The sequence below is a fragment of the Colius striatus genome, chromosome 6, assembly GCF_028858725.1.
Source record: "Colius striatus isolate bColStr4 chromosome 6, bColStr4.1.hap1, whole genome shotgun sequence".
NCBI lineage: Eukaryota > Metazoa > Chordata > Aves > Coliiformes > Coliidae > Colius > Colius striatus.
The window spans coordinates 24,564,208-24,583,076 of NC_084764.1; the positions used below are offsets into that span (position 1 = coordinate 24,564,208).

The following is an 18,869-nucleotide window of genomic DNA, read 5'->3' on the forward strand; positions in this document are numbered from 1 at the left end:
TGTGCAGTTAGAAAGGAGGGAGGAGACTCCAAGGAAGTCTCCAAGGAAGGAGACTCCATATCCTCCCTGGGCAGCCTGTGCCAGGGCTCCCTCAGCTGAACAGTGAAATGGTTTTTTCTTATGTTTAAATGTGTTCCAGCCTCATCCCATTACCCCTTGTCCTGTTGCTAGCTACAATAGAAAAAAGGGACGTCCCAACCTCCTGAAGCCAACCATTTAGATATTTGTAAATATTAATGGGGTCCCCTCACAGTCTTCTCTTTTCTAGACTAAACAGCCCCAGTTCCCGTAGCCTTACCTTGTATGAAAGATATTCCAGTCCCCAATGTTTTATGCTTTAAAACATTGAACTTGATGGTTCCACAAACGTCTCTCAAAGAGAGGCTTGAAGTATGTAGCTAGATTCTCCTAGTTCTGTTCTCAAGGCTGATCTGGGGTGGTCTGGGTGAAAGATTGATTCCCAGATTAAAAGAAGCGTGAGTACTCTTCTGGGAGTGAAGAGGTAAAGTGCCTCAAATAGTGTGTTGACAAATGCAATGAGGTCTCTTTGCTGAGAGTAGGTGAAGCCCTTGATTATATATGTTTGTTTTTTTCCAAAGCCTTTCCTTTGAAAAGATACAACACATCAGAACAGAGGGGCTTCTGGCCTAGGTTGGGCCAAATTTGTCATCTGGCCCCAGGCCAGTCAGTGATAAGTTCTAAGGGAAAGACAGCAAAAACAGAGTGTATCATCTCAACTCTCTGAAGTCTTAGTTTTAGAACTTGCTGAGATTGTGTTGAAATCATAGTGCCTGAAAAGCCTGTCATATCCATGCTTTTCAATACATAAACCTCAATCTTTTCGCTGCTACAGTTTCTACCCATTTGGCCAAACAGCTGGGCTGTTGGCCCTGGGGTTTCCTGGCCCTCATGCCTGTGCTGGACCTCTTCAAATATTCCAACCACTTTTCCCTTCCTCCATTCCTGATTTGAGTATTTGGTAGCATAGCAGAGCTAGCAGTTTGCTGTGTTTTTGTATGAGTCACGTGGATTTTCTGTTGACATGTTCTTTTGAGCTCCTGAATGAATACCATCTGGCCCTGATGGCTTGTAGAACAAACTAGTTGAAATTAATGAAGATATTCCACTAATAATGATTCAGATTTTTGCCACATGTAGAGGTTCTGTTGATGTGGAAACCTTCCATAAATATCATGCTATGAGTACTGGTGTAAGAGTTCATTTAGTTCTCCCACTTTCTTGAATGTTCTCCTTCCACAGCCTTTTGGTCCTACAGACTTTCTGGTAGGCTTCTCGATTTTGTGGTGTTCGAAGAGTTTTGACTTAGTTTGTAAATTTGTTCCTTGACCTTTTTTTTTGCCTAATTATGGTTTTACTTTAGCTTTGTCCATCTTGATATCTTGTTTTTTTCCTTTGCTTGAAGGAATAATGTCCAGTTTTCCAGTTGGGTGATGCTTTGCTTTTTGGTTGTGGTTTGTTGTTTTGTTTTGTTGGTTTTTTACTTAACTGTGGTTCGTTTACTCAGTTCTAAAATCTTTTGCTAATATTCTCCAGGCTCATACTGAGCCTCTGATGCAGAGTCTTTGCATAGTCTTAATGCTTCTTGCAAGCATTTCATTTCTTTGACTATTCACTTGAATTTCTTTTTACAAGCTTATTTCCTTTTGGGCAGCTTCCTCTTGCAAGTTAAATATTGCCATAGTGCTTTAGAGGGTGGTTTTTTTTGTCGCTGCTGCAAGGAATCTGAGTTTGAGTACAGGGCATAACCATGCTATAATGTTGATTGTGGTCACATTGTGCTGCTCTAGGTCTAAATCACAACTTGTGCTGCCTCTTATAGGTTCTTCTCAGAAAAGAATATTTATGGAAACCAAAAATGCAGCCTCTGCATCATCCCTGTCGTGACGCTTATTTAGTGTGCAAGGACATTGTCAAATTTTTTCACCATTGTATTTTTTCTGCCTTTGCAGCATCTCTCTTTTATGTCTTTTAACACTTTAATTGACCTTCTGGGTTTGGTGATATCCTCAGTCAATATCTGTGCTTACTTATAGAATTTCATGGGGTTTCTGTATTCATGTTGCTGACTTTTAGTTTTCTTTGAGGTGGAGACCCACTCCTCCATCAATCATTCATTTTTATGCTGATACTGCAATGATCAGCAGACTCTTAGGATACAAACATCAAAATTTAAATTAAACATCCATTTGAAGACTCTGGGTACCTTTATATCATCAGTCAGTTACTCTTGGTTTTGTTACCTGTTCTTGTATACACTTAAATCTCTATTATGATGTTGTTGTTGGGACTGGTCGCTGAAAAAATTCAGGTAGGAAACACATTCCTTCTGTCTTTTGCCATCCTTTAAAGAATAAGTTTTGTGAACAGTGCACTCTGATGTAGTTGTTTTGTTTAAGAATTACCCCAAAGCCTCCTTAAAATTAAGTGCCAGCAGCCTGGTTCCTTAAGAGAGATTCTCAAAGATCGGGACAATGTTGTGTGGTTTTGATGTGGGGATGGTGGACAATGTGCTGAATTTTGGGAACTAAAGCCTATCTGTACGAGCCTTGGAGACCTTTCTTCCTGTGCAAAGGTTGGAGATGCTAATTTGTATGCCGGTGAGAGGGATTGTACTATGAACTCTAATGACTGATGGTCTCTCTAAAGATTGTAGGACAGACTATTGCAGAACCAACTTTGTTTCTACGTTGCTTTATTTTGCCAGACATAATGTGAGAGGTATGGAGAAGAGAGAAAAGTTATTTTTTTCCTGGCTAAGATGTCTTTAGATTTTCTGATTAATTGGTTACAGTGTTGTCTGTTGTGCTGATGGTAATGTGGGCACTGGTCTGCAGAGAAGCAGGTTAAAAATCTCCTTGTGAAAGGTAAACTATGCTATATAATACTCATAATGTTGTTGAGAGCTTGTCTTAGTTGCTAGAAGTGGTATGAATAATACAGAGTCCATGAATATCCTCCAGGAAATTTTCAGTTTTAGTCAAGTTAAGAGGCTTTGTCTTCATGGACCTATGATTAATAATGTTAGTTGCTCTGAAAAATAAAATATAGCTCCTGTTGCTATGGTTGCTGGGATTTTTTTTCTCCTTTCTACCACCTAGTCCTTCTCAAAGGTTTAACAAGCTCCTAATGGATAAAAGTGGCTTCCTTTTGGGAAGAGGGGAAGAGAGAGGACAAAATATTCATCTGTATTTAGAAAAATTGTTCAGATTTTTTGAAAATACAACAGCAATATCCAAGAGAACTAAGTCTGTGTCCCATTGGGTAAGCAATGGCTATAGGACTTCTCAGTAAAGGATTTCTAAACAACTCACAAAACAGATTCTCAATACCCTCTCTGCTAGGTACATCAGATATGTCCTTTTTCAGGAAGGAGAAGCTAGAGGGAGACCTGAAAAGAGTGAATCTTAACTGTGGTCCTGGAAAAACTTCTGTCAGAGGTCAGAATAAAGCATGGATCTTTCCTCCTTTCCTGTTCTTATTTTGCTGTGGTTCAGCAGTTCATGGGACTTGCATGTAATTAAAGAGAGCAGAAAAGAAGCGCCTAGCACAGCAATCCGCCTCAGTTCTTCCAAAGAAAGAAAGGGTAATAAGACAAAGGGTCAATTTCCAAGATGTTTATAGACCTTATTTGATGAAGGATGGAGGGGCATGTGTGAGACCTGGTACTCAGACAGCAATGTGCCCTCGTGGCCAAGAAGGCCAGTGGCATCCTGGGATGCATCAAGAAGAGTGTGGGCAGCAGGCCAAGGGAGATTCTGCTCTCCCTCTGCTCTGCCCTGGTGAGGCCTCATCTGGAGTCCTGTGTCCAGTTCTGGGCTCCTCAACTGAAGAGGGACGGGGAACTGCTGGAGAGAGTCCAGCGCAGGGCCACCAAGATGATCAGGGGACTGGAGTATCTTCCTTATGAGGAAAGGCTGCGGGACCTGGGGCTGTTTAGTCTGGAGAAGAGGAGACTGAGGGGGGATCTCATTAATATTTACAAATATCTAAATGGTTGACTTCAGGAGGTTGGGACATCCCTTTTCTGTAGTGTCCAGTGGCAGGACAAGGGGTAATGGGATGAAGCTGGAACACATTTAAACATAAGAAAAAACTATTTCACTGTTCAGGTGAGGGAGCCCTGGCACAGGCTGCCCAGGGAGGATATGGAGTCTCCTTCCTTGGAGATTTTCAAAACCCATCTGGATGTGTTCCTGTGTGACCTGATCTAGGTGAACCTGCTTTGGCAGGGGGTTTGGAATAGATGATCTCTAAAGGTCTCTTCCAACCCCTACCATTCTATGAGTCTATGATTCTGTGATATGTAAGAGCTACTAGGACTCTTCCCTCAAATGGAAGGGAGGGATGTTGAGTTCTTTTCCTCAAAGCTGGTATTTTAGTAAAGCCAAGGAGATAGGAGTCAAAACCAGTGTGGCTATGTCCTGGGCTGAGCAGGCATACCAGAGCCATGTGCCTACACTTTGTCCACAAGCAGGGCAAAATAAATATGCTGCAGAGACTAGCAGGCTTCTGCCCTCAAGTAGTGATCTCTATGAGCATCTATGTTTGGGGCAGTTGTCTTTTCTGTGCAGCCGAAGGCTTGTTCCCTTTTGCAGAGAAGGGAAATATGTGCAATGAAAGGAAGATCAGAGTTTGAAGCCTCTAACCCAGCTGATAGTTGTGCTTAGTGGTGGTCAGTGAGTCTCAGGGGTCAGTGGGCAGTGCAGAGGAGAGCTGACCTGGCTCACTGTGATGGGAAGCAGGAGTTTGGCCGTGAATGAACAAAGGTGAGCTCTGGTATGTTTAGTCTTATGTTTAGTCTTGGCTGCCTGTGCTATGTGAGTGTTGGAGAGGTCTGGATTCCTAATGGTCTCTTAAGTTTCCTCCTACGCTGGGACAACACAGCTTGTGTCTGTCTTCAGTCCATTTAACTGACCCCTGAATGGTCTCATTCCTGATAGTTCCCTGAACCAGTGGAGCACATCTGTAATGCCTTGGTCACTCTTCCCACTGGCTCCCTGTGACATCCCAGCACCAGGAATTAACTCAGCACAGATGCCTGTTGCTTATGCTCACCCAGGTTATTCCAGGTCCCAGTGGAGGGCACTGTTTGACACAGGAGAAGTTTGGCCAGACATTTGAAAGTTACTTGTTTCTAAGATAAAATTGATGTCTGAGTCTAGCAGATAGCTCTGTGTGAAACACAGACATTCTTCCTGTCTCAAAAATCTACCAGCTGGATGGAAGGAGTTTGTAAAGTTTCTGGGGCTGGATGGCAAAAGCTGATTTTTATCCCAGCTACCAGATATGGCACCTGAAATGTTTTTGTTCTGTGATGTGAGTCTTCTGAAATTAATCTATTGGCATCCCAGAAACCTGGATATATGACAGTGAGAGCATGCAGAAAGGACAAGGAGTTTTTGCTGGAAGGTAGCCCAGGCAACAAATGTGTCTGAGCTTGTGTCTGGATTACAGGGCTCCTGGGTTGTTCTGCCCTGTATGCTGACATGCTTGGAGGTGATTTATAGGCAGCACAGCCCTCACCTTTCTTAGCCCTTGTTCTCCGTACCTGTAGAGTAACAAACCGTTGCCAGGGACTGTGAAGACATTGAAAACTGTGGAATCATTTTGAGGAGCAGTTGACTAGTGACAGTGTCTTGCTGCTGTTCCATCATCAGTGAGACATAAACAGTATTCTCTCCAGTCCATTATCCTGGGACAAAGGGTCATGCTGGTGCTAATTGATTCCTACTGATCTAATGATTCCTATAAGGAAGTGGTAAATACAGCGGGCTTTTAACATTTAACATTTTAACATTTAACATTTTAACATCATTTCCATGTTTTGGCTGTGCCTGTGTTTTAGTGTGATGAGGGCAGTGGCTCTATAGAAGCTATATTGATGTAGGATGAATAACCACTATGGTTGTGGCTTTTTGGTGCTGCTAGTCTCTATTAGTTCAGTTGTCACTGTTCTGGTACTGTTAGTACTGTTAGTTAGAACTCCTGTCTCCAGGTAAATGATGTAGTCTGAAAAAGAGATTGGATATCTCTGTTTCAAGCAAGGATGAGAACAGCTGCATGGCCACCTGGCATCTCTGTCTTGATGGCTTTCTCAGTCCTTCCATCTATTGAAGGCTGTTGTGTGTGCCTTGTCACCATCCACAAGTTCTTGTAGCAGTCATAGGGTGAGCCCTGTCTCAGAACAGGGCTTGTTAGGAAGCAGTGTCTGTCATAAAGTGGCTGAGACATAGTATCATACTCACTAGGGATGGACAGGTTTCTGTCTTCTCCCTTGCTCTTATCTGGCTGGAAAGTAAATTGGTTCCATTCATTAACTCAGCAAATTGTGTTGGATTTTGATGGTTTTGTTTTCCGCCATGCCAGCACCAGAGCAGGTGCAAGGTGAGGAGTGGCATTTGTGTGTGGACAGGAACATACATGCCTGGAGGAGGACAGGGGAAGCAAGACCTCCCCTGTGATGGAGGCAGGTATTCGTTCTCCTCAATTCTATTGGAAAACCTTGCCTTGAATATCCTGACAGTTGTGGCTGTAGTGGGGGGTACCTCTCTTATGGCCTAATTGCAATGAGTAGCTGTTTTTTCTCTCTTATTGGGTGATAAAGAAGATTTTCACCTTGGTTGTGAAACTGGATTAGGCTCAGTGAGTCCTTACTGGGCATCAGGGGGCTGAGCTGTGGGATGGTGGCAGTATTGTGGTTCCATGTCACATCTCTGTGTGCCTCTGTCTCTCCTGCCCAGCTTGGCATTGCTCTGGGCTTTCTGGTCCCTCCAGTTCTGGTTCCCAATGTGGAGGATGAGGAGAAACTGGCCTACCACATCAGCATCATGTTCTTCATGACTGCAGGCGTGGCAACAGCTCTATTCATCCTGGTTGTCATAGGTAAGGAGGTGAGAGCATGTACATGAAGATAAGTGTGACTGAGAAGATCAACCTGTGTGTGTGAGGGGCCTGTGTGCTAGGAAATGTGCTGGGGAAGTCATCTGGGGATGTGTCCTAGCACGCAGCTGACAGAGTCACGTGGTACCGTGTCTTGCTGCTTCAAGCCCTTGATGAACAGCACATGTAGAAGGGAGTATGAAGTGTTGGGGGCCTGCATAATTGTTCATATCATCCTTTGCCTGTGTGATAGAACCCTGGCATGAATAAATCCTTTAAAAGTGAACAGAAATCTTTCAAGGTTCACAGTCATCTTGCCTGCAAACAGGGTGGAGGCCTTGGGTTATGTCTTGGACCTGACTATCTCTTAGAAGTAACGAGAAAGAAGTTACATGACATCACAAGAACAAGTTATTCTCAGAAGAAAAAAGGTAACCAGTTCTGAGTGGAGAGAAGGATGCATTTAGGGCAGTAGTGGGACAGCAGAGGTGCAATTCACTTGCTTAACATGTGAAGTGGAAGCCAGATCTTTAGCATGAAAGATTGACATGCTCAATGGAGAGCAGAGCTTGTCTGCTGATCTCCACGTAATTTAATGGGCTTTTTATAAGTTCCTCTTGCCAACTTGTTCATGTTGTCTGGTGGCTCAAACAGATATAGGCTTTAGAGATGCTGAGGCAGGCAATAGACAAAGTATGAAAATGGCTGTGTAGAACCTGGTACAGCAGTATTGCCGGTGTCCGGAGTTTCTGGATGCTACTTTAATGCTAGGTAGGAACAGCAGATGGCTTGAACAACCTAAAAAGTGCCAGACCTGAAATAAAACCAGGCCTAGGTCATTGCTGCCTAGGTGCTGGGTGCTGCAGGGCATGAGGCCACCTTTGCCAGATGGCTTTTCCCATTCCACTTTTGTGTTTGTAAGTCCACTTTGGCAGCTGGCTGGCCATCCTCCTGGAGACAGAGGCATTATTAGTGTCTCGTTGTTGCCAGACACTGCTGATACAAAAAGGTAACTGAAGGCAAGGTGTTTCCCCAGTGGAAGGAGTTAGTGTTCTCTCTGTTCCAGGATAAGTTAATGCATGGAGATCAAAGGATGATGGTATATTTTGTGCAGTTGGTTTTACCAGCCCCCTGCCATCCCTCAAATGGCTCTGTCCACAGTTTGTGCTCAGGCTCCCTGACTGCACCTTTACAAACAAGGGTACTTTGTGTCTGATTTCAGTCTTCAAGGAGAAGCCCCCAAATCCTCCGAGCCGAGCTCAGGCCTTGATCCAGTTGAGACCACCAGAGGAGTATTCCTACGTGAAGTCCATCCTCCACTTGCTACGCAGTGCCAACTTTTTGCTGCTTGTTGTCACTTACGGTAAGGTCTGGCCTTTCTTCTGTGCAGTTATCACTGCTAGACATGCTTAGCTTCTCCCGCCCTCTCCACACACTGCCAGGGCAGTAGCTGGCCTGAGGTGTTTTAGGGAAGCATAAGGATAGCTGTGCTGACACAGACTAGGAGTCTAGCCTAGTAATCCCCAGCAGTGGTTACAAGCAAATGCCTATGGAAGCTCCTTGGGGGAGAAGGTAAAGAGTGCTGGACGTTCTGCTGCTCTGACAGCAGTTGTGCCTAAAGGACGTGGTGGATGAGTGACCAGGTTGGAGAGTGGCTTTGCACTTGCTGAAGCTGCTAATGATCTTTGGAGTTGCTGAAATCTCCCTTCTCAGTGCAGTAGTCCTCTAGAAATGCCCCTCTCAGATGGTCCTTAAGCTCTGCTGGTTTGCATTGCAGCTGCTGGTTTGTGTTTTGGTTGTTTTTTTTTTTTCCATAGTACATGGTGTCCTCAGAAAGTGGACACAGAAAAAACAGTGAGGCAGACTGTATCTAAAAGTTGGATTGTGCTATCTGCTCACTTTCCACTTATCCTTCAGGAGAAAAAAAAAGGGGGAAAGCATTTGTTCTAATAGGCATAAACAAGTCCTAGAGGAGTGAGATGGGCTCTCAGCACGAAGACTGTTTAGAATCCAACCTTTCTGGGATAATTCCCTTCTGGTAGTCACAACAGTCACAAACATCATGGAAAGCCTATTCAAGGCCTCATAATTTAGACTCTCTTCCTGCTGGTCTGTGCATTTATTCTGTTCCTCTCTGCCGGCCTCATGTCAATCTTCAGCTTGACTTAAGACAGTGACTGTTACTCAGAGAGGGAACTATGCAGTGAAACCTTTTTTTTGACTAGTCTAGGTTTAAAATGAGGACGGTTTTTCCTACTCAAGTCAAAAGTTATGTTGGCTAAGGTTTAAGACATCTGCAGCCGTGTGAGTGCAACTGAGTCATCCTCCCTAGCTAACACAAAGATACCTGCAGGCTGTCTTAGCTTTTGTATTAGCATAGTGTGTGGTGTCAGGGAAGACAGGGGGAAACCTACTGCTTGTTCATCTACCCTGGCTGTAGAAAGAGACCCTTACATGATTCCAGGTCAGAACAAGTCTGCAGACTACTAAGGTCTTGCTATTACCAGCAGCTGTCAACTCCTTTCCTGTGGTAAGACTGCAGTGCTGGAAACTTTGGTGGCACTGCAGCTATGATATTGCTTCTGAATTTTTCTGGGGGAAACCTTCAGGTAAGGTTTTTTTTTCCCCCAAGTCTGCTGACGTTATTTCCATAAAGCTGAGGCATAGGATGGGTGAGCATTAAGAAACTCTGAGTTTATTGGGTTGGGATCTGCACATGGAGAGCATATTGCTACTGGGAGGCAGTAGGCAGAAGAAGAGTGAAAAAGCCTGGGAAAGTGAGAGTTATGAGGCAGCCTCAAAGAATTAGCATTTGGAAAGGTGATGGGGCAGTGAGAAAGAGGCAGGGGAGTGAGGTTTGCATAAGGAACCATTGCCCAGGAGGATTATGAGGATGAAGAGGGAGACCAATAGTCTGGCATATAGGCAATAGGCTATTTAGCTATAGAAGACTTGGGTTCTAGTCTGAGACTTAATAAAGACTCCTTTTAGAGTCTTAGGCAATAAATTTCCCCTTTCTGGCCTCTGTAAAATACAGGAGACAACGTGAGGCCTCAAAAATATTCTTCTACACCACATTACAATGCTAACTAGCTAATAAATCAGGTGGGGCTGGATTTTCATCTGTCCTGTTCCCAGCTACTAGTTCTGGTTTTCCTCATCTGCATGGGCATATGGGCACTGCCTCGTTGGAAACAACCTTTGCCTGTTTTGTGGGCATTCAAACAGCTGTAATTCACAGAGAAACTTTGCTGAGTGACCCTGACATGTGAAATGCCTACAACTTTTGCCAGCCCTCACAAATGCAAATGCGGCACATTGTCATGATTCTTAGAATATTTTGGCTGACTCTGTTGCCAAGCGTTCCTGCCAACTCTGCATCACTTTCTGCTCAGCTTGGGAGCTGGGGCCTGTCTCTCTCTTGGAAACCAAATGCATCATAGAGCAGCTGTGAAGCTGCCATACTCACAGCTACTAGAGCGGTGTCTGACCATCCCCACAAGGCTTCTGTCTCCTTGCCTGGACAAGAAGTAGAGGTAAACAAACGACTGGTCTACATTTATACCTAGCTTTGAAGTTAAACAGTAGCGGGTAGAGGGACAGCGATGATATCCCACACTCACATGTCCTGGCACTGAAGTCTGTGGTGTCTCCTAGTGAGCAGCGTCCTCCAGATAGAAGAAAGGATAAAGTCAAATTAAGCTCTTGTGGGTCGTTTTGCCACAGCCAAGTGTTGCAGAGAGCCAGTTTTCAAGGCTGGAAGGCACCTATTTGCTGTGGGATCTCCAATTGTTCTTTTCATTTGGCTGCTGGCCCTGCTGGAATTTCCAGCTTGTCTGAATGACTCTTGGAAAAGATCGCTCCTCCTGCCCAAGGGCATGTCACTAGGTTGATTAGCCTGTCCCATAACCTTCTGACACATACTTTTGGAGCAGGGAACTTTGTCACAGGCAGGTGGCTTGTTTGAGATCCCTGTGTCGTTAATCTGCAGAGTGAGCTCTACTTAATGTCTCAGAAATGGCATATGGAGGAAGTGGGATGTTCCCTCCAGCTGCCAGTCTGGTGGCTCCTCAGAGTGTTTCATGAGCTATGTAGGGCAACGGGCATCCAGTGTCCCAGAGGAGAAGTGAGCTAGCTGCAGGATTGCTGAGAACTTCAGGGTTTTATTCCCTTTTTCAAAGCTCTGCCTGCTAGACTGCACTTCTGTATCATGTGTTGCGATGTTTCTGCTTTTAGCTGAGCCTGAAAGAGGAAAAGTAGGAAGCGTGAACTTGACACGTATCTGTTCTGTCAGGATTTCAGGCATCTGTGCCAGAGCTTTTTAAACCCATTTCTCCTTATGGAGCCTGTAAATGTGTGAGCTGCAGTGGTGAAATGTGTGTCTCCCTTCCTCCCCCATCAGGATCACTGAAGCTTTGAAAAGAAACTTAAGTGCAGATGTAAATGACTTTCTGAGAAGAAAGTTGCGCTGACTGTTACAGACCTCATCCACCTGGGGAAGGTTTTTCAGTATCACCCAAGGTGAGAGTGTAGCCGTTGTGGTACTGCTGCTCCAGCGCCCCCGGGGATGCTCATGTCTAGAAGAAGCAAAGCTCTTGTTTTTTGTGCCCTTTGGGAAGGGGTTTCACTCAACCAGAGTTGCACGTAAGCTGGGGCAGAGTGTCTGAATGGGGTTTGACCAGTATCACCCCAACGGTTTCCATTCTCACCTTGGGTGATACTGAGAAACCTTCACCAGGTGGCTGATGCCTGTAACAGTTAATCAAACTTCCCTTTCAGAAACACAGTTACTTTCACAGTTGGTTTTCTTCTTTTTTTTCTTTTTCAGGCTTCAGTGATACCTTTGCAAATGTAAGACTTTTCCCATGCAGATGCATACCCCAGGTGCCTGGGGGATGTGCTCACTACACATCACCATCAGTTCCTCTCCTGCTTTCCTTCTGCTGTATCTTGGCGTGGAGAGGATGGTTTTATACTGGCTGTCAGCAGGGAGAGTGCTATCAGGCTCCTCTCTGTGAGGAAACCACACAGGTTAATGGTACTGGTGTTAAGTGAATCCCAGGCCCTTGTAAATGTGTGATGCTGAGGCAGGTGTTTTCTAGTATTTTACCTTGGCTGGGGAGAGGAGAAAATGATGCTAAAGATGGATCTGGCTCTGAGGGAGGGGCGAGACCCTGTGAAGGACTTGCAAGACCTTTCAGTACCAGAAATATGCACATTCTTCTATCTGCTAAGGTAAGGAGTGTCGTGAAACTTCAGGATTCTTCCCTCTGTGTGCTGAGATCTGGCTGTCCTTGATCTACGTGTCTTACAGTAACCTGTGTCTAGCCAGTCCAGCTGGCTCCCCTGAGACTTGGCAGCCGTGTTCCCAAGGATCTCTCTACATTTCTACCCTTTCACTACTCAGCAGGACAGTAGCAAACTCTGAATGTGCTGCATTTCCATTCCTCCCTCAGGTCTGAATACAGGTTGTTTCTACGCCCTGTCCACTCTGCTGAACCGCATGGTGATCCATCACTATCCAGTAAGTGAATCCAGACCTCATTGCCCTCTGATGCTTGGTGTTGTCCAGCAGTGGCTGCCAAAGGAGAGTCTGTGAGAAATGCAATTCCACAGCACTTCTGGCTGGCTCTGGCACAAGTTGGCTGGCTGGAAGGAGAACACTGATTCCTCTAATTCTTTACCCTACCCCATGCAAAAGCTGGCAAGCTATAGCAAAGACAGTTCCTTTACACCTTAAATGACAGCATTTGCCTCTGGAAAATTCTTCCAGCAGTTGCCTCGACCCTGTTCCTGACAGTGATTTCTACCAGGACATCTGTAACAGGAGGCTGCCCACACTTGTGCTCTAGTGGCAGAAGTGTAGGGTGCCTCAGTAGCTGAGCTGCTGTAGAGCTTACTGCTGGGCTGTGTGCTAGAGAGCTCTGTTACCTGCTGTCTTAGAGTGGATCCCAATATTTCCTGTTTGATCTGGCCCAAGTCCTAATGCCAGATAGCAAGCTTCATAGAGTTTATGCTGACTCCTTTGAGAGTGTTCATGCTGACTTCTCTGAGTCATGCTGACCAGTGCTCACCTTTTTCTCTGGGCTGGCTCAGAAAGAAGTCCCAAGGCACTCTTTTTCTGGCCGCAATAGGGCATTGCATTGGCTCATAGCATGCTCAACATTTTTCAAGGAAAAAGTAGTTCTAGTTAGTGTGCTACCAGCAGAAGACATGTATGAGACACTAACTTTGGGTCTCTTCCTCTGTGTTCTATGCACTTTGCTTCCCGTTGGCTATGACTTGGCTCCTGCATTTGTCTGTCTGTGTGTCTTGCCACAGGGGGAGGAGGTGAATGCTGGCAGGATTGGACTCACCATTATAGTGTCGGGGATGGCTGGGGCTCTGATCTCTGGCATTTGGTTGGACAGAACCAAAACTTACAAGTAAGTCTCTTGTTTTGCCTCTGTGCCCCTGGTGACTGTGTTTTTCTCTCATACTGTGCAAGGAGCAAACCTGTGCAGTTGCAACTCATCAGTCCAGGGACTGAATCATTGGGAGGCTTTATAGGAAAAAGCATACAGTTCTTCAAAACCCAGTTCATTCAAAGCAGAATTTGAAGCTGTGTGTTAGTCTGTACTGGACCCATACAAGGTCTGGTTCTAGTGGTCTAGGGAGGCATAGGGAGAGGATGAGATGGCCTAGCAACTGCTTTGTCAGGGATGAGAGAGTTCTTGGCATAAGCAGAATCAAGACTGTACCAGACCATTTCTCAGCCCTTACAAACCAGCTTCTGTGAATCTTTGTCTGACTTAATGAAAGGCACATTGAATCCAGTGCCCAGAGGCATTGTATGAGGGCATTGCTGTATTTAGGGCAGGCATAGGGGTATTGGGTTTATGGGTGGATGATTCTAGCTTTGCTGCCTGATAGGTTTGGAAGGCAGATCTGGCCAGCATACACTGCCCAGAGATGTCTTTGCATGTCCTGTATCTCCCAGTCTTCAGGAACTCAGATCTCACTGACACACCTCTGTAGGTTGTCCCAGAGGATGAAGATTGCCTCTCCTGTCTTGTATTGGGATCCATATAATCATCTTTTCAGTTTTCCTGCTGGCTTTGAGAACTGTGCAATAACTTGCCATCTAATCTGGTTGGATGGGAGAGGCCTTTACTGGTGATATGCTAGTAAGAAGCTGAAGGCAACTTTAGAATTCTTTTCCTTGCAGCAGCTTGTCATCTGGGGAAGTCCCGCTGCCATTATCCTACCTGGTGTCTTGGCCAGAAAAGCACGTTCTTATTTTGGACAGCTTAGATGAATCTGGCTAGTTGTTGGCTTACAGCTTCTGAAGTGGCCTCTGGCCCTAGCTAACAAGTACAGGGATCAAAAATAGAGAGGAAATGGGCTTTTATAACAAGAAAGAATGTTAGCTGAGAACTCCTGGGGGTTCTGGGAAAGAGGAGCAGGTGACTAATACAGGGCCTGACAGGTCCCTTGTTGCTGGTTCTAGTTCATTTTGTGCCATTTGACAGTCCTGAGGAATAGCAACATGGCTGTTACGAACTGTAGAAGCCAACTGTGCAATGTAACTTGTGTCTCTTTCCAGGCCAGGGCTGCGGGTGGATGGTCTTTCTGATTCTCCCTAAGTGAGCTAGGTTGCAGCACAAAGGCTGAAGAGCCTTGTGGCTCACTGGGCTGAGCTGGGACTTGAAACCTGGCAGAACAGGAGAAGGGGGGAAAAAATCTTGGATTTGTTCTACTGCCCCTCCTTGGAGAGATTGTGCAGGTGGTCAGAACTGGTTGAGAATACCAGAGGGGGACTGCTTGGAGATACATTTAGCCTTATGGGAGGAAAAACACTGGTAAGAATTTGTTCTTCATTGCAGCCCACAAAGTGGATTTCTCTGGAACTAGCAATTTTTTTCTGAGTGCTATGGAGTCTTTATTTAGCCTCATTTAAAAGTCTACTTAAAAAAAAACTGTCAAGATGCCAGATGTTCTAGGTAGATACCCTCCCCCTTCCCTCCACTGCTCAGATAGTGTCAGGAATGAAATGATAAGCACATGAAAATTAGGAAGGAAAGATGCCGAGTCCTTTTTTTAGTAAGCTTGGAGAGAGAGGGAAGCAAATGAATGGGATCCAGCTGTGATTGAGGGGAGCAGGGGGAGGTTAATAACAGAAGGAACTAGAGAACTCCACATGCGCATTTGATCTTTACTGCCCCATCAGCAGTTCCTTGAAAGAGTGAGGCTATGCTAAGTCAGGCTTTCCACATCTGTCGTGCTCAGGAACCAAACAGCCTTTCATTCTTGTTGTGGTTATTTTATGGAATTAGCAGGCACAAATTTGGCCCATACCAACATGTGAACTGAGGCTGCTTCTGGTGGGACAGCCTGTTGAGAACTGCCCATCTCTCTTGGAAGAACACATTTTGATGTCGAGTTAAATGCACATCCTTGAAGTTCCTGTCTCAAAGGAGAGATGTGGTTGTGACACCTGGAGATTGCCAGGTGTACTGGTATTTGAGGGGAGTGTGACTCAGAATCAGGCTTTTGGGAACTGGATTAATCATCACTTCTCTTTGGCCACGTTTTGCTTTTAGGAACAGTGTTCACATGGCCTCGTGTCCTGCTGGTTCCATAGAGCCCTGTCCACTGTCATTGCCGCATCTCTGTAAGGCAAGATATCAGAAATATCCATCTCTCTCCATTGACTAGGCAGAGGACCCCAAGTCTTTTAACCTTAGGTCTGTGAAGGCCCAAACTGTGTTAAAATTTGGGTGAGGAAGGAAAGACTTGTACATTGGAGAATGAGGTGCTTGAGTGTCTTCCACTGAAAAGTGAATGCTCTCTCAGCCTAGCCTGGCCTGCAATTTGGATCTTCTTCTTGTAGTCCTTTTCCAGGTTAGTCCTTGTGTGGTGGATGTGCCTTCACCCTGTCCTTCCATATGTCTTGTATAAACGATTTACCAAAGCTGTCCTTTTTTGTGACCTTCGTCCAGGAAGAATGTGGCATAGAACTAGTGCTGAAGGATGAGAGAGTGGTGAAAACCAACCCAACCCTCTCCAAATCCTCTGTTTGACAGCATCTGACACCTCAGTGTCTTCAGCAGCAAGATGTCTCTGGGAGTATAGGGACAAAGCCTTTGTCCGGGGTCTTACTCAGCCTGGAACACACTGTCTTCGTGGCGGAACCTGGGGAGGCCATCTGTCATCGCACTCCATTCAGCTGCGTGCTCTGGAGCTACACACAGCATCCCAGTCAGCACCTAAAGCTGTGGCATGTCGCTGTGGCCGCCTCCCCTGCCCTTGCTCTTTGTTCATTTGGTGCTTTAGATGTTGCTTGACTCCAGTGCTTTCACAGCTCGAGTCCCCTGTGAACCTGGTGGTATCCTTTTGTCTTTCCTTGTCCAAGTGACCTTGTGAGATGATGCTGGGCTGGGCTGTGCCCGTTTCTTATTCCAAGGCTTCTTCTGGAGCTGGCTGAACAGCAGGAGTTGTGCTCTCCATTTCAGTCAAGTTCCCTACTGGTGCTGGCCCTGGCTGGCTTTGTCCACCAAGGTCTCTCTTTTCTCACAGTCCCTTGTGTGAGCTCTTTAATCTGCCTCTTCAGAAGGGTAGGAAATGTGGCTGGGAAGGCAGATGAATGTCAGGGCAGCTTAGGTTCACCTAACTGACAAGCGTGTCAGCTTTTTCACAGATCTCCCTCTGGCTGTCCCACAGATACTTGACAGCTGGTGCTTTCTTAGCACTGCTGCTACCTCCCTGTGCTGGGCTTCCTTCCCACAGCCCAGAGCACAGAGGCAGCTTAACTGCAGTTGTCTTAAGCAGGGTGCCTAACTTCAGCCTGCACTCCCTTCACTGGTCAACCTGTTAAGGAAACTAGTGCTACCTATTCCAGACGTTGTTAATTATCAGTCCCTGTAGGACCATCATGGGAACAGGTTGCAAAAAACACCAGAATGCTGTGTGACTGTCCTTGGTGTACCAGCTTCTCCTTTGTATTTTTATCTCTTTCATAAGATGTTTATTGCTATGGTAAGAGGCTTATCAAGCAAAACTGGGCATTCTTCCATGTCCTGGTACACCCAGGGCCCCAGAGCATTCTTGACCTCTAGTGAATATGGTGACAAAGGCCACTTTGTAAGAAACACCCTGCCTCAGAGTCCTTCCCCGGGGGTTTGTTAGCCTATGCACCAGTGTCTACCTGTCTCTCAATTAAACCCTTTTCAAAATTTTGAGCCTTACTTGGACTACACTAGTCTTCTATTATTATCAGGGGGGGTACTCTCGGGGGGAAGTAGAGTCTTGCTGAAGTCTAGTTTAGCAGAGGTCTGCTTGTGTACTTGAGGTGATTTCCTGCAGCAGGAGTTGCATTCAAGGCTGTCTGTTCTAAAGTCCCAGTTAGGAAAAGCAACCCAGTGCATGGCTTCAGGGTGCTTCCTAGTGTGTGATTTCCACAGCACAGCACACAGCCTGCAGCCTTGCTCTTTCACAAGGATCTGTCTATTTGTTTTGTCCTGCTGGAACAGAATGATTCAGGGAAGTCACTGTGGAAAGCTTGAAGTCTTCTAGAGCCAGGTAATGTGCAGGAGATAAGGCATGGAAAGCTCAAACAATTTTCTCCACCTAGTATCCCCACTTAGTTCTGCAGTTTCAACGGAGAACACCTTCAAGAGCTGCCTGCTTCTCTGAGCCTGCCTGCTCTAGTTCTCAGTGAGGTGCTGCATCTTCTGGGAACTTTTTACTTGCAGCTTGGCTAATGACACAGCATCAATGTGAAACAAAGTCCTGACCACATCTGGTCACTAACTCATTTATCACCTTTGCATGAAGATGAGAGGCAAAGCGCAACTGTTGGCAACTGTCACAGAGTGAATCAGTATTGGAGCTTAAGGGATTTGTCTACACAAACCAAAATTACTTGTCAAAATGTTGTTTAGCCTTTCAATAAATTGTGTCTGGCAAATGTTTGCAAGCATGGGTCAATAGCTGAAGTATGAAATAAGCTTCTCAAACCTGTGTTTGGGTAAGAATTGATGTATGAGCATGAACTCCACTGACTTGAGTCATTGCAGCAGTGAGGGAGGACAGAACCTTATCTGGAATATTCTGTTTTTATCTGTAGTAATTCTGTAATGTATCTGTGCTGTATTGAAAACAGTATAATACTGGCTGCTCATTTTGAGTTGGAGTTTTGATGGTGGTCATTTGCATAAAAAAGAAAAAAAGTGAGAATAGTTTGAGGTTTAGTTTCTTGAATAGAATTCTAGGAACTGGTACCAAACACGTTCTTTAATGGATTAAGACTAAAGTTTTGTAGAAAGTACACAGGTAGCTTGTGGTTATACATTTAACTTCTTAGTAAAACACAGTGGCCAAAAAGTTTTGTCAACCAAGCCTCCTGATGTTCCTCAGCATGGCCAGGCCACAAGTCTAGCTGTTCCCAAGATCTGCCTGGTGTGCTTCTAGGGGACTGGGTCTCCTTGTCTCATCTGTCCAAAGATAAGACGTTGTGGCTCAACTGGCATTGGCTGTGGAACTGACACTAGCCCTGCTAAACACTTCCATGGCTTGAAGGTGAGGCTGTGAGGGCAACCTGGCTTGCACATCACCTCTCCAAGTACAGGAGGCAGTTTAAACAGAGAAATGAGCAGCAATAAAAGGTGTTTTGGATAGCACTGAAAATACAGGCCTATAACTCTGTAGCAGTGTTGTCTCCTTTCCTGCTTGGAAGCGCTTCCGTCAACCCCTGCTAATATGACCAACTGGTTATAGTACATAGGGTGCCCAAGAAAGATTAGTGGTATCTTTATTTGTCTTGTGTTCTCCCACTCAAGAGGCATATACAATACCTGACCAGGGACCTGTCAGTCCATGGTGGGATCTGATCTTGGCTGCCTCACAGGCACCTCCTTACAGATGTGCTGCTCTAACCCCACAGGGAGCAAAGCCCCTGGTCACAAGGTAGGGGTGTAAAAACTCCTAGG

General features: G+C 45.5%; 1 protein-coding gene across 4 annotated transcripts in view; it reads left to right on the top strand.

Annotated features, from left to right (window-relative positions):
• The window catches only part of FLVCR2 (FLVCR choline and putative heme transporter 2), a 36,151-nt gene that overhangs the window by 7,599 nt on the left and 9,683 nt on the right, over nt 1-18,869 (top strand). For all 4 annotated transcript variants that reach the window (XR_009818945.1, XM_061998537.1, XM_061998538.1 and 1 more), the window contains exons 2-5: nt 6,762-6,903; nt 8,123-8,263; nt 12,357-12,424; nt 13,222-13,325. Coding sequence is in view for 3 of the 4 variants with exons in the window: in XM_061998537.1 (XP_061854521.1) it covers nt 6,762-6,903; nt 8,123-8,263; nt 12,357-12,424; nt 13,222-13,325 (455 nt within the window). In the remaining variant the exon portion in view is untranslated. The remainder of the gene's footprint in view (nt 1-6,761; nt 6,904-8,122; nt 8,264-12,356; nt 12,425-13,221; nt 13,326-18,869) is intronic.